At 41.5% G+C, this 16,699-nt stretch overlaps 1 protein-coding gene across 3 annotated transcripts in view; it reads right to left on the minus strand.

Annotated features, from left to right (window-relative positions):
- The window catches only part of LOC123745083 (mitochondrial tRNA-specific 2-thiouridylase 1), a 95,926-nt gene that overhangs the window by 57,752 nt on the left and 21,475 nt on the right, over positions 1-16,699 (minus strand). For all 3 annotated transcript variants that reach the window (XM_069306257.1, XM_069306258.1, XM_069306256.1), the window contains exon 3: positions 9,574-9,758. In XM_069306257.1, coding sequence (XP_069162358.1) covers positions 9,574-9,758 — 185 coding nt within the window. The remainder of the gene's footprint in view (positions 1-9,573; positions 9,759-16,699) is intronic.

Here is a 16,699-nt window from a genome sequence, read left to right on the forward strand (position 1 = left end):
TAAATCGATCAGAAAATTCAGCAACAATACCATCAACATTGTTTGCAGATTCCACTGCTACAGCATTAGAAAGCTGAAGTAGCCCCAATTTGGTTGAAGTCTTGTAACTGAGTAAAGACTCCTTTGCATTCCTAACAACATGGAATGTAGTAATGAGCATTGCATTCTTTGACTTAATCTCTGCAGTGAAAGTTCCAATCACTGGCAAGGCTAACTTCGAAGCATAGGCAGTGGCTTTACCATTGTATTTTTCTAGCTTTGGGAACTGTTTTCTAAATTTCTCATAGTGGCACTCAGCAATGGTATCAATGTTTGATACAGTGTCAATGAGAACTTTGAGACAAATACCAGCAATGTATACACATGTCTCTGGGTTGTTTGGAAGATCATTCCATTCTGTGATTGCTTGTACTCCATAAGTATAATCACATTCACTGTCATCTGAGACTGGTTGTAATGAAATGTTGTCTTGTATATTATTAACATTCTGGTTATGAGGTGCAATATTGTGTTTACCACCTCGACCCCTATGACCTGATCCTCGTACAGTGCTTTTATTCATTGACTGTGGTTTCTTTAGTGCGGAACGACACATAGCACCAAAATGACCTAGTTTTCCACACTCATAGCACTTCTTACCTTGAGCAGGACAAACATTACCTTGGTGCGGGTAGTCTCCTCCACAATTGTAACATTTATTGTTGACACCCTCTGATGTGGGTCGTTGTGACTGCTTGAGTCTTGTTCCTTGACCCCAGTTGTGACGTGGTTCTCGGCTAAATTTACTGTTAGGTTTGCCATGATATCTTCTTTGATCACGGTGTCCTCCCTGAACCTTACGTACCTCATCACTGTTAGTAACAGTGGCAGCACCGTTATTGGCACTGCACTCCATGACACGAGCATCACGTGCAGCATCTTCCATTCGACGAGCAATATCCAGTATCTTGGTAAGAGAACTTTCATCATCAACAAGTTCTAGAGCTCTTCGACGGAGACGTGTAGATGTGCATGTTTCAATTATTTGCTGTTTGATTTCTTTGTCAACAGCAGCAAACTCACAATGGGCTGCTAAACCCTGCAGACGTGTGTGGTATTGATCCACAGTTTCATTAGAGAGTTGTTTTGCTCTCCTGAAATGCATAATTTCCATAGCAGTATTTTGCCTTGGTTTGAAATGCTCTGTTAGTTTGGCTTTGGCAATGTCATAATCTTTGGCACCACCAGTGTCTTTCAGTGTGTCAAAGATGTCACAAACTCTATCACCTGCATAATGAAGTAGAAAGGCACGCTTTCTTTCAGCACTTTTGATGTCAGAAACAATCAACAAATTTTCAAACCTTTTAAGCCATTTGACCCACCTCTGTGACAGGTTTGTCTGGTCACAGTCAGGATCAAATGCAGGAAACTGAGGTATATTTGCCATTTTTTACTGAATAAATGTAACTTATCACTTAAATGTTCCTCAGAATATTAAACACTTACTGCACTGTATATGTTAGTCAAGAATTCACAGTAATTACTTTAATTTTGCAAAGCACACAAGCATTTTAATGCAAAAGTTCACAACAGTGCACAATATAGCAGCAACTGACTTCTTACCTAGCCCTTGTGTACATGTGTTGTTCCTACTCACAGCAGCAGCACAGCAGTTGGCACAGCAGTTGGTACAGCAGCAGTTGGTACAGCAGCAGTTGGTACAGCAGTTGGTGCAGCAGTTGGTACAGCAGTCGGTACAGCAGTCAGTTCAGTGTGATGAATTTTGTAGCACGAAGCGTCGTTTCGTAACCAAAACATCAGGTTTTGTACACATCAAAGCGTCGTTTCGTACACAACGTCGGCAGATTCCTCAGTACACAGTTTCTTCAGCATAGCTTGGGTAGCACACAGCTTGGGTAGCACACAGCATTGGTTAGCACACAGCATCGTTTAGCACACAGCATTGGTTAGCACACAGCATCGGTTAGCATACAGCATCGGGTATGGCGCTCACAGCTTCTCTTCCTCCTCCAGGCAGCATGCTTCTCCCTTGTGTTTGAAACTGAACAAATACCTGCGTTCACAGTTCATCCTCGTCGCCAATGTGGTGTTTGTGTGTTACTGAGGAAGTCTTGGTTGTAGGGTTGATGTAAAGCCATTGCTTGGTTACTGACTTTAATACTTGAGATGTTACATGACTAGTAGCTATCAAGCTTGGCGGGCGTCCTGTACGCTCTGTTTACCTCCTCTCTCTGGCGTCTCAGCCGCCGCACATAGAAAACGGATGGTACCATTTTCTGTGAACATGACACATACATACATACATACATACATACATACATACATGCATGCATGCATGCATGCATACATACATACATACATACATACATACATACATACATACACGTTCAGTCAACATATAGCTATTTCGGGACAAAATCCAATACAGTTTATATTGGTGAGACGCCACTGTGATGAGGAGTTTAAATATCACAGGAACTGTAGGTTAATGTGTGACATAGGTGAGGTTAGATGAAGCATCTACAAGCTTCAGTTGGAGGCTGATGGAGTGTTGTGGAGGCTGCTGGTACTATGTCCAGATGTTGGAGGGTGGATTTGACTCTCCCACCCTCCCTACAACTCCCCCCTTCCCCCCACATTGACCGCAGTACGTCTAAGGTTACTTTCCACTCTCGCTTACCAAGGGAATAACCCCCGCCCCCCCCCCCCCAACACACACACATGCATCAGATTCTTAACTTACAATATTTATGATTTACCAATTTATGTTACTACACTGACTCTCAATTTCACAATATTGTATAAACTTTGATGAATCGCTCGTCTATGGGTCATCCAATAATGTTAGCAGACTTCTAGATGTTACCACTGCTAGGTTTAGGCTCAGCTACAAGTACCTCTGGGAATTTGTAACATCTGATGATGTAGATTTGACTAAATGTAAACTCTGTCAGCAGAACTATTCGCATACTTTGCGTCATTATATAATGGAATGTGAAAAATCGCGGAATTTAAAGATAACAACATCAATAGTGTCCATGAAATGTGTAAGTACTTCATTCATAATGATGTGCTGCCCGAAATCTTAGCGAAGTATCCAAAATTTGCTTACTGTAGGTAATGCATACACATGACTGTAAAGCTGCCGCCCAGTTGGGTGGGTGTGGAGCACATGACTGTAAAGCTGCCGCCCAGTTGGGTGGGTGTGGAGCACATGACTGTAAAGCAGCCGCCCAGTTGGGTGGGTGTGGAGCACATGACTGTAAAGCTGCCGCCCAGTTGGGTGGGTGTGGAGCACATGACTGTAAAGCTGCCGCCCAGTTGGGTGGGTGTGCAGCAAGACTAGTAACTGTGTGACTCACCATAAATGTAAAGTGCCTTGTATAGTGACTGTTGTGAGCCTCTTGTTGAATCACTTGTGACACAAAAGATTACTGATGTGTGTATTTGTGGTGGTGATTAAATATGTATGTGTATGTATATATGTATACGTATGAATATGTACATGTATGCATAAGTATGTGTACATTAATAATTTTGTAACTAGCGTCAAAAGATTGTTATTTGCTTAGCTAAACGAACTAGAGGGTTCAGTTCCTGAACCGATTATGTGCCTCTGTAATCCTTTACACCACCGCCCACGGGATGTGTATTATGGGGTGCATAATAAAGAAAGAAAATGAATGGACCGAACCCCACAATTCATTTAGCTAAGCAAGTTACAATCTTGATGAGCTAGTTACAAAATTCACTATAAGTCGTCACATCATAAATGGGTTCGAGATGGACCACAAGTAGTGCATTACATAATTTATCAGTATTGAGCAGCCTGTGATCCCCGCCTGGCTGGATACTGATACCTAGGTAGTTTTCATGTGTCCGGACACCGGCAATAAGGTGGTATTATTTATTTAACTTAAGATATATATATATTTTTAAATGTTGTCACATTAACGGCTACATCTTCCTTTCTTCTGACATATAGATTTTTAAGATTAATTAAAATATATGGAAACTAATTATACAATTTATTGGCTGGTGTGCAGGGCTTCACACTCTCAGAGCAAGCCATCAAGTAACTATCAAAACGCATATATCTTCGTTTTCACTTCAGTTATATTTATGACAAAGGATTTTAAATGTAGTCTATATTTCTACCTTTCAGATGACATAAATACTTTTGTTAATTACAATATCTAGATCAAACTAACATTGATTTTCAAAAGGTTGTATATTTTCCATCAATGGAGAGCATCAGCCAAGAAGCCTTCTTTAAAATATGAATATCTTTCCTCTCCCAATAAGATCTAATCTCTGAATAAAACGCAAAAAACGACTTGATTGTAACCTATCCACCGCTGCCCATTGGATGGGGGAGAGGGGGTTATGTGTAGGATAAACATATCAATTGTGACACTAGCCCTCCATATATGTCAGTTGCTTAAATTATAAACTGTACTTGTGGTCGGACTCGAGCCCATTGTTGATGTGACAATGTGCATTGACTTTTGTAACTAGCTTATCAAGATTATAACTTGCTTGGCTATATGAATTGTGGGGCTCAGTCCCTGAGCCCATTAAGTGCCTCTGTAACACTCCACTATCGCTCATAGGATGGGTATGGGGTGCATAATAAATGAACTAAAATAAGCTCTGCCTTTTTGATAACATATACAATTATAAGCTTTATTTGTGAAGCTCAATTAATTAAACAATATATCAAAGAGCCTGTAGGGTTCGGTGAGATGAGCGAAGAGACATGGGAGATTTTACATAAGTACAGTACATGGTAGTTTAAGTAGCGAACGCATGTCAACGAATAACGAGTATATATACAATACAATACAATACAATTTTATTTAGGTAAGGTACATACATACAATAAATTTTTACAAGGATTGGTTGATATAACAAAAACAATATAACAAAGATATATTGGTTGATATAACAAAACAATTGTCCTATGAAGTCAATTTAACTTCCAAACATATATTTTTTTAATAAATGTTAAATGTTTTCTGGCTAGTTATGTTAGATTTTATTAAAAATACGTATTCTACTTGTTAACATTATAATTTAAACTTGTGATAATTTGTGCAGAGAAGTGCGACAACTGGATATGCCAACAAACACTTTCCAAACAACGATATATCTTGGATAAGTCGCTCCACAACATTGACGCTTGGACCGTCGACTTCCTTTGATGCTACTTATTTACTTATTTCATAATGAAATTATATTAGTTTGGAGTAAATATATGTTTTCTCATGTTCTGCATTCAGCACCCACATTATAGTAAATATACCATATTACTTCATTACTTAAATAATGCTAGGAGGGTTTGAGTTGCTTTGGGTCTTTAGTGGACAGAATCTCCAATAGATGGGGCGAGAGTCGCTCCCTCTCTCTCGCCTGAGCAAGAGTCGAAACTTAATTTAAAATTGATATATCTTTGTTCTCGAACATGATATATTTCATTTGGTGAAATCATAATAATGTTCATATCTCGATCTTTCTGGAGGCATATAAGATTTTAGGCTTTATTAGCGTATCTTTGTTAATTATACAATATATCGGCAAGTGCGTAGGCGTCTGCACTCCATGCCCGACAAGCTACTGAGCGCTACTATAAAAACATATGTATCTTCACTTGAGCTATAAATATGTCTATTGTAATGTATTTAAAATGAAGCTCTTATTTCTATCTTGCTTAAGACATAAAACATTTGTGTTTATTAACGAATTTACGTGAAATAAACATTGATCTGAGAGAGTTGCTCTGCGTTCAGTCTGTACGGGGTGGGAGCTCCGTAATTTTTAAAATACATGTATCTTCATTAGAACTTTAAATCTGTCCATGGTAAAGTGTTTAAAGTGAAGCTTATATGTCTGCCTTTCTTGAGACATATAAAACATATATGTTTATTAACGAATTCACGTGAAATAAACATTGTTCTGAGAGAGAGTTGCTCGGTCGATCAATCTGTCCGGGGTTAAAGCTTGGCTATTATAAAAGTACACGTATCTTCGCTTTAAATTTAAATATGCCCATGGTAAGGTATTTAGAATGAAGCTTATATTTCTATCTTTCTTGTGACATATAAAACTCTTACGTTTATTAAGGAATCTGTGTGAAATAGGCATGGTTCTGAGATGAATGCTGCGGTTTTCGAGCTCGACGCGCGGCAATGGACGCAATACACATCCAGTGGGTGTTATTGGACCCTATACCCATTTTATTTGTGGTTGGAGCCCCATACCCATTCTATGGGTGGTTGGAGCCCCATACCCATTCTATGGGTGGTTGGAGCCCCATACCCATCCTGTGGGTTGTAGTGGACGCCATACTCATCCTGTGGGTGGTATTGGACCCCATACCCTTCCTGTGGGTGGATGTGATCCCCATACTCATCCTGTGGGTGGATGTGACCCCTCATACCCATCCTGTGGGTGGTATTAGATCCCTTTCCCACCTAACAGGCGGTAGGTGACAATATACCCATCCTAGCTATAGTTGGTATAGTAGACACAATACCGTCCTGTTTGTAGTAGTTTACCCCATAGACATTCCAACGTAACATCGTTTTCTGTTAGCGTTCCTACAAAACATCCTTTAAAGATTTGTAAAGCACAAACTATGGTATATAATATTGATTGGTGAAGGACTGTTATTCTATGTAATAATTTTTAGTGCTTATTATAATTTACTAAGAACAACTAATATTTCTCAAAACAAAACTACGAGCCTTCAATAGGAAGTAGCTGATCTGTAATATTCTAAGAGCATGGACAATAGTAGGTAAATTTCACAACCCATGTGGGACCTGAAAACTACAATTTTCCTTATAATTGAGCCAATCACGAATATTCTGCTATCTATGTTGACGGACGGGTACTGTGACACGTAAATTGGTACGTGAGGAAGAGTTTGGGCCTTGGTAAAAAAAAGTAACTGGGAATATATCACATATATACTAATTCATATTCAACATATTGACTTTAAGCATTAAGTCATATATGTGCTGTCTTGTGTGAGAACGGGTTGCATTATTCCCATATCTGTCCACCCTCACTCACCTTGTGTCATCACAGAAAATGTCTATAGGGAGATTTTACCACATGTAGCTAGTTAATCACGCTTCAGTCTTTAAATTAATTTACAAAGATACGTGTGCCACAAATCAGTGAACGAAAATCATGGAAACTCAGTCGTTCATTTGGGTGGATCACTCTGGCTGGTGTTTGGTTCATATGGTTCACTTTTAGTGTAAACCATTCTGGCTGGTGTTTGGTTCATATGGTTCACTTGTTGTGTGGTCCACTTAATTGTGTGATCCAACTTGTCTAATGAAGGAATTATTAAATGTAATCTGTGATAGAATGAGAAAGTTTTCCACAACTCTGTGAACTAAGTCCCAACATCGTAAGCTTGTGGACCACTTGTGCAGTCCACTTGTGCGGTCCACTTGTGCGCTTCACTTGTGTGATCGAACTTGTCATATGAGGGAATTATTAATTGTAATCTGTGATAGAATGGGAAAGTTTTCCACCAGTCTGTAAACTCTGTTTCGACATCGTAAGCAAATCCAAACATCCCCCGCTTTGGCGAACCATTGTTCATTGAACCGGGTGAGTACTGCAAGAGATACCTGGTTGATAGGGTTCTGGGAGTTCTTCTACTCCCCAAGCCTGGCCCAAGGCCAGGCTTGACTTGTGAGAGTTTGGTCCATTAGGCTGCTGTTTGGAGCGGCCCGCAGGCCCACATACCCACCACAGCCCGGTTGGTCCGGCATTCCTTGGAGGAATAAATCTAGTTTCCTCTTGAAGATATCCATGGTTGTTCCAGCAATATTCCTTATGCTTGCTGGGAGGGTGTTGAACAACCGTGGACCTCTGATGTTTATACTGTACAGTGTTCTCTGATTGTGCCTATGGCACCCCTGCTCTTCACTGGTTCTATTCTGCATTTTCTTCCATATCGTTCACTCCAGTACGATGTTATTTTACTGTGTAGATTTGGTACTTGGCCCTCCAGTATCTTCCACGTGAATATTATTTGAGAGAGAGAGACCCTTGTGTAGGGAGAAATAGCAGTGTTAAATGTTGAAAAACAGTCTGGTACTTTTACCCCCGCCCCTGCAGATATACAGAGCATCAACTTAACAGGAAAATGTCATCCCCTAAAACCAATGTAAACAAAAGTAATAAAATGGCTGAAGAACAGATTCAATGGAAGAAAATTTAGAGAAACAACAGTGTTAAATGTAGAAAAACAGCCTGGAACATTATAAGACATATAAATGAACTATTGGGAAATGTGGATGACATGTATAGGGATGAGAAATGTAGAAAAACAGCCTGGAACATTATAAGACATATAAATGAACTATTGGGAAATGTGGATGACATGTATAGGGATGAGAAATGTAGAAAAACAGCCTGGAACATTATAAGACATATAAATGAACTATTGGGAAATGTGGATGACATGTATAGGGATGAGACATTATTGGAACCAGGCAGGCAAAAACATTTGCAAGCCCTCTTGTTCACTTGGGGGAGAGAAGCAGTGAGAGCAGGACCAGTGACTTGTGTGTCTTGGATGGTCTCCAACAATATGATATGTGCAGTATTAGATGGTTTTATAATGGTGCTTCCCCTTTTGTATGATTTAGAGATAGGAATTTGTAGAAATAATGATTTTAGAACCCTGTGTGTAGGTTGAGTGGTATGTTATTAATTCATGTGCATGTGCTCAGCTCTGTGTCACATGGTGTTACCCACATTTACTTTGTCCATCCCTTTGTGTATTGTGGTCAGAACAGTACATTGTTAAAAACCTATGCCCCTTGTAGTTACCCAAGAAGAGTGGAATATAGTAATGACGTTAAGCCCCAATTTGTAGAGGCCTAAACTGTTGTGTGTGGACCCTTGTGCCAGTTGCCTACTGAGGTGTGTGTTGGTGGGAAGGAACCTCCTCCCCCCACTTACTTTGTATCAATCCTGATGTAGGTTTACGTACACCTCCCCCTGTTCTAATCAGTGTGAGATAATCTGGTATTGTTAAATAAAAATCCCTTTTGTAAAATTGTACCCCAAGGTGTATTTCTTGTCTCATGTAGTTAAAACTGTTTATTATTGATATATAGACACCTGCACTCCCATTATTTATAAGAAAATACGAGCAGGTGTTGTTAGCAATACTAGCCGGAGATTCGTTGAATTGGGGGTACGTTGAATCGAGGTTGTACTGTACTGTACTATACCCTATACTGAACTATACTTTTTGTTTATTTCCCACCTTATATTTTGCTGGGGTTTATTTTTATTTTACCTTGCTGTTGTCTGTTTTGATTCATTCTACCTTTCTGGTGATTATTTCTTTTGGTTAGTGATCTTAAATCCTCTGCTCCTTGCACTTTAATGAGAGGAAAAGGTTTTGGCCTCTGGTCTCCAGAAAGATTTTTAAGATTTCCAATGGCCTAGTGCAAATCAACTTAGGTGGAGCTATCTAGATACAGTACTGGAGCCCTCCCAGAAGAATACTAATAAAATTACCTTACATATTCTCACCTTTCTTGGGATCATAGTTCTTGAGGTCATCATCATAGGATGTTCGTGCGTAATGTCCAGTTGCAATAACTTCACTGTTAAAATTGTCTTTTGCATACTGGAGAAAGGGAGAGAACTTAATCTTCTTATTGCACATGATGTCAGGATTAGGTGTAAAACCGGCTTTATATTCTTCTATCATGTACCTGTCATGGGGAAAATATAGATTATAAAAACTAAACCTTATATACCTTAAGATATAACTTAAAAGATACACTAATTTAATATTTCTGAGAGGAGCCCTGTTTGCTTCCCAGAGTTATCCAGGCTGATATGTAACTATTAGCTTACTGGCATCAAAGTGCATGAAGTTCTTGCCTACTGGGCACCACGAGCCAGAACCTGGCTCCCTCAGAGAGGCACGAGGAGCAATGGCCTATAGAAACCACTGTGAGTTGGGAGCATTCTCTGTCTGCCATCAACTGGATCTGGCACCCAGAAAGATAGGCGCCCAAAAAACCAGTGTTATATGTAATGAAACGCCATTTTCTGGGAGACCCGGAGGCTTCCCGGAACTTTCCAGGATGATATGCTAATGTCAAACTTCGGCATCAGTCATGTGTATGGAGTTCTGTGGGCCTACCGGGAACCACGAGCCAGAACCTGGCCGGGGGTCAGACACCCAGAGAGGTAAGCGTTCCAAAACAAACCCTTATTCTGGTGAAAATTGCGACAAAAAGCCGAACAAGTGAATAGAACTCCCCAAACAGAAACGGGCAAATGAGTATGATGTCACACGTCACAGCGCCACTGTCTGCCCAGCTCCCCCTCCCCAGTAGAGGGAAGGGGGAGCCTCAGACCCCAGTGCCGGGAATCCACCTCTCAGTTCTGAGGCTGGACATCAAAACACGCGAAAAACCGCCGACCGGGTGGAGGAAGGGTTGCCGGGGGAGCCTCCGGGTCTCGCCCAGAAAATGGCATTTCATTACTTTCAACACTGGTTTTCTGGGGGAAGCCCCGTTGGCTCGCCAGAGCTACTTACCCAAAGTCGAAAACAAGAGGGACCAAACCCGGGAGGCGGAAGACGCACACCTCCAAAGCGAAGCGGAGACAAAAACGACAACTGCTAACCCAAGGCCACACAGGCCTGACAAGTCCCAGGAACATCAACGAAGGAAAGCTGAGCCAACTAACAAACGACATGGGCACGGGGACAGACAGCAGGCTGGCAGGATCGAACCACCCCGCGGACAACCCAAGAAAACTACACCCTGAAACAGGGAAGAGGGGGAACTTGGAACAACCCAAAGCGTGACCCTGGTCACGGCAGCCGTGGCACGCCAAGCACGGCTCAGTGCGCAACTGAACACAACACACAATGCATCCCCGGCCAAACCAACCAAGCATCAAACAGCCCAAGAATCCCTCCAGAAAGCAGCCGTGCCAGTCTTCGCAAGAAAGAAGGAGACGGCCGCAAGCGAACAAACCTATCAGGAGAACTAAAAAGAGCCGAAACCCAGGCGGTGGAGGAGGGCAAGAATCACTCCAAACCGACCCCCAGAGGCCAACGCCAACAAGAAAAGAGCCTCGGAAAACAAATCAGAACTGAAGGGGCCACCACAAACCGAGAAGAGAAAAGACCACGCAATCCAAGAACCAGGACGGCTCAAGCAGCGCAAGAGCAGGCCGGAGGTGAACCATGCCATTCATGAAGCACGCAGGTGGGACACCGTCAACGAAGCCACCTGACCACCAATAGATGGTGAGATACTCGAGACAGAACCGAACCAGCCCCGCCATGAACCGATCAAGCGTAGGAAGAGGCAGAGCCGCGGGAAAACCTTGGGTGTGACCACCGAGCAAGCAGAGCCGGAACCCAAGTTGGCATGGAATGAGAAGGACCGTACAGACAACTTCCCAATGATAGCGAGCTCGCCAGGAGATCGGAGACACTGTGGTTCTGATACGAGACTCGTGAGAAGTGACACCGCGAGATCCGGAAAATGCCAAATGGCAAGGTAAGCCAGGAAGCCAGGTGTTACGTATCTCTAGTCGGATATGTATATAAATTCATGATAATGAGTTGGCAATATCAGGAGACAGGAGCGGGGTTACTCTGTACACGTCTAATACCTGTTAGATTCTGGAAAGTAGAATTCCTGGACCTGTTCAATTATGGGAGTTCCAGATGTCACTCTTTAATATTCATATCTTTGTTAATTTACTATAATTATTCATGTGGCATTGTAATTTATATTTATATATATACCTGTTATATTTTAATTACACTATTATGTGTTTTGAGAACAAGTGGTTGTTCATATAATTGTAATTATTAAGAAGTCCTTATTTAACATTCGTCATATTTTGTGAGTGAATGCGGGGCGTCCTGACACCACGCTAGTCAGACAGCTGCGAGACCTCGTCTGGGTTACATAAGTTGAGTATTTATGTCTCTTGTATAAAGGTAGATTAATTGTGTCTGAAAGACAGTTTTCTTTTAATTACGTAACCATTTATTAATCCTTAACCCTTAAAGTGCGCATCACGTCATATGACGTGTTGGACGTTGTTCCAGTCAACTGCGCATCACGTCATATGATGTGTTGGAGTACTACGCAAAATTTAAACGGCCCGCGGATACACGGGGTTCACCACACCTTCATCAGGGCTCTTGTAAACAGACGCCATTTTTTTTTTAAATTGTGGGCCAAACTCTCGGGTGTTATTGGCCTCAGTATTGAGTGAGCAACCAAGCCTGATGCACGCAGCATGAGCTAACAGCACTGCTGTTCAGCTTGTGACCACAGCATCGCCTAAAAATGCCAAAATATACTTGTTCATGCTATTATGTAGCGATGATATTATTACAGAAGACCCCTGACTGTGATAAAACTGACCAGGGTTCTGATAATAGCAGGATTGTGGTGATATTTAGTGCTGTGCGCCATGAAGGGAGGAGTAATGCTGTGGGAGGGAGGGTGGTGGCGATGTCTTCTGTGTGTGGCCACCTTTTATTGACTGCACTCACCATACCAACTTAGTGGTTCGCTATGTTGAACACAAATGTTGAAACTTATATATAACGTGTGTATAGAGGGTATAAACAGCAAGAGAAGGTTTGGAGCCGTCATTTTAGTGAGGGCGGTGGCGTCGTCTGCATGCTGCACGACGGGACCGTGCAGACGACGGTGTTGTTTACTGGTTACCACGATGGTCTTTGGGCACCATACCAGTTTATTTGTACAAGTATGGTGAATAAAACGGGTAGATATTTATATATAATGTGTGTATATAGCGTAATAACACCACACAGTATTGTTGGAGGAGAAATATTAGTGCGTCTGACCTTGAGGGCGGCAGCCATCAGCTGACTGTGTGAGGTCCTACTCTTTGTGCCTTTACTCACCATACAAGCTTAGATGTACAGTTATGGTGAACAAAACATGTAGATACTTATATATATAACGTCTGTATATAGTGAATTTTAGAAAAAACAGTATTGTGGGAGGAGAATGTGGGTGAGTCAGATGACTGGTGGGAGGGCGGGAGTGGCTGGCTGGTACATAGCGGTCACTTCTCATTACTTTTTGACTCATAATAGCTACTTAGTGGTTCGTTATAGTGAACAAAACATGCAGATATTTATATATAACCTGTGCTTATAGTGTAATAACCGACAAAGTATTTGTTCACTGATTGATGAACATAATTGAATCAACAATATGCACCCCATATTTTTGAGTACAGCAATGATTCACTCATTTTATTATATAAATATATCAAACTACACACTATTGAATAATATTACAGCAAAAAAACTATGAAAGATCAATCAGAGACATTGAAATAATTAGGTAATTATCTCTTTGTGGCAACTCCGGCCTGACAGCTGGCGAGCAACAGACCGCCTGGGACGCATGCTGAGTCAGCGCCTATAATTTGCCAGACTTCCCCACCCTATAGCGGGCAATATATGCCACTTACGATTTTTTTATTATTTTTCCTGTGATCAGTGAACACAAATTAACAGGTTAGGAAGGAAAAATAATTTTATTTTTTTCAAAATGACATGCGCCTGTGGGGATGACAGGATATTAAACCCCGAGCATGTTAAGGGTTAAATGGCACATGGCTATATACCATTTGACATCCACAGGCGCATAAAAAAAAAGAAATATTTTTTTGTTCCTAACCTGTTAATTTGTGTTCACTGATCATGGGAAAAATAATAAAAAAATCATAAGTGGCATATATTGCCCGCTATAGGGCGGGGAAGTCTGGCAAAAAACAGGCGCTGACTCAGTGTGCGTCCCATTGCTCACCAGCTGTTAGGCCGGAGTTGCCACAAAGAGATAATTGCCTAATTATTTATATATTCTTGTAAAGCCACTAGTACGCGTAGCGTTTTGGGCAGGTCCTTAACCCTAATTTCCCTGGAATACGACCCCGCCGAATCGTTTAACAACCAGGTACCCATTCACTGCTGGGTGAACAGAGGCTACAGTTAAGGACTGGCGCCCGGTCAATCCTCCCCGGCCAGGATTCGAACCCAAGGCGAGGCGCTTGCGAAACGCCAGGCGAGTATCTTACCACTGCGCCACGGGGACTGCTGTCTCTGACTGATTTTTCGTATTTTTTTTTTTGCTGTAATATTATTCAATAGTGTGTAGTGTGATATATTTATATAATAAAATGAGTGAATCATCACTGTACTCAAAAATATGGTGTGCATATTGCTGATTCAATTATGTTCATCAAACAGTGAACAAATACTTTGTCAGTTATTACACTATATACTCAAGTTATATATAAGTATCTGCATGTTTTGTTCACCATAACGAACCACTAAGTTGCTATTATGAGTCAAAAAGTAACGAGGCGTGACCACCGTGTACCATGCAGCCAGCCACTCACTCCCTCCCTCCCTCGACACCTCACTTGCCCACATTCTCCTCCCACCATACTGTTTTTGCTTTTATTCACTATATACAGACGTTATATATAAGTATCTACATTCGTGTTCACCATAACGAATCACTAAGTTGGCATGCTGAGTGGCAGTGCCAGTGACAGCCAGTGGCAGCCCGCCACTCCCTCCCTCCCTCACCTCACCTGACTTGCCACCATTCTCCTCCCACCATACTGTTTTTGCTTTTATATACAGATGTTATATATAAGTATTTACATGTTTTGTTCACCATAACTGTACATCTAAGCTTGTATGGTGAGTAAAGGCACAAAGACGTAGGACCTCACACAGTCAGCTGATGGCTGCCACCCTCAAGGCGAGACACACTAATATTTTTCCTCCATCAATACTGTTTGTGGTGTTATTACGCTATATACACACATTATATATAAATATCTACCTGTTTTATTCACCATACTTGTACAAGTAAACTGGTATGGTGCCCAAAGACCATCGTGGTCACCAGTAAACAACATGATAAATCGTGCAGACGATGCCACCGCCCTCACCAAAATGGCGGCTCCCAACCTACTCCTCTTGCTTTTTATACCCTCTATACACACGTTATATATAAGTATCTACATTTGTGTTCACCATAGCGAACCACTAAGCTGGTATGGTGAGTGTAGTCAATAAAAGGTGGCCACACAGTCAGAAGACAATGCCACCACCCTCCCTCCATGGAGCACAGCGCTAAATATCACCACAATCCTGCTATTGTCAGAACCTGGTCAGTTTTATCACAGTCAGGGGTCTTCTTTAATAATATCATCGCTACATAATAGCATAAACAAGTACAGTGGTACCTCGCATAACGAATTTAATCCGTTCCATGTTCGTTATGTGAAACGGACGTCATACAAAACGAGTGTCCCCCATGTAACCAGTGTGATGCACTGTGTTTATTGTGAAATTCCCCCAGTGTGCATGACATCAAATGTTCACCAAAATATCATTTTTCTTTGCAAAATGATAAATTACCGTCCCTAAACATGTCTATGTAAAAATAATTACCAAATTCCACTTACTTTGGCTGTGCGGGCGTGGACAAGGTGCGCTGTGACGTCATCAGGGCCTGGTCGCCCGTGTGTGAAGCTCCCAGACACGGTCGCGCAGGCCATTCAAGCACCGCGTGTTGCCACAAATATATTTTCAAATATTTTTTCTATGCATTTCCAATGCGGTTTTATTTGTTTCTTTTATCGTATATGATGCATATTTGTGACCTTTACAATATGTATACAGTAGAATGTTCATAATTTTCCATGAAACTGTGATACATGTGTCAGTAATGTGTCCACAATAAATGTGTATTGTCACAATATTTCGTGGTAAAAATTCACTAAAATTACAATATATACAGTTTCACATACTATTTACACAGTAACACACTGTATTACAAACTCAGTACTTTGGAGGTGCGTAATAGTCAACGAAGTAGTCCATGGTACACAGCACGACTTTGCTCTCCTTGCACCAGCTACAGATAGATTTTCGTTTCCTGTTTCATTGTTCTGTGTGCTTGCAAATCACGCACTCACGTGCACCCTTGGCTTTAGTACTTGTAGGTGGTATGTAGCCAAGCTTGTAAAGCATAAGGTAGTATTAAAACGATTATAGGAAAAGCTCAATTTGTAAGGTAGTCTTGAAAAGATGGCTTTGTAAGGTCCCACACAGGAAGAGATTCAGCTAGCCTCAAAGAGTGTCCATCAGTCAGGAAGAGATTCAGCTAGCCTCAAAGAGTGTCCATCAGTCAGGAAGAGATTCAGGTATTCTTGAAAATATCAATGAACAACACCACCATGGAAGCCGCTAACACTGTTCATCTATGCTACTTGTATCAGATGCATCATCACTGAACGCAGAAAACGATTCATCTATGTATAATCTTTATAAATTTGAGATGGCAAGGGTGGGGCTCAGAGCTACAACTAGATACGCTCGCTGTATCATCCTCATAGGTGCAGTATCACTGGCATCCGACCGTTGTGTTTAGCCCTTATTGCGCCTAGCTTCACCAATGTTATGACCCTTATGTTCTTCAAACAATAGGGTCTGAATTGCACCGACTGAGCGCAGTCTTTCAACACCGTGTGGGACAGGTGTTTGAGAGCCAGAGGCACGTGTGCTACAAATGGTTGCTCATGCAGTACTAACCCAGCCAGCAGCCCTTGT

The sequence above is a fragment of the Procambarus clarkii genome, chromosome 57 (assembly GCF_040958095.1).
Source record: "Procambarus clarkii isolate CNS0578487 chromosome 57, FALCON_Pclarkii_2.0, whole genome shotgun sequence".
NCBI classification, from domain to species: Eukaryota; Metazoa; Arthropoda; class Malacostraca; order Decapoda; family Cambaridae; genus Procambarus; species Procambarus clarkii.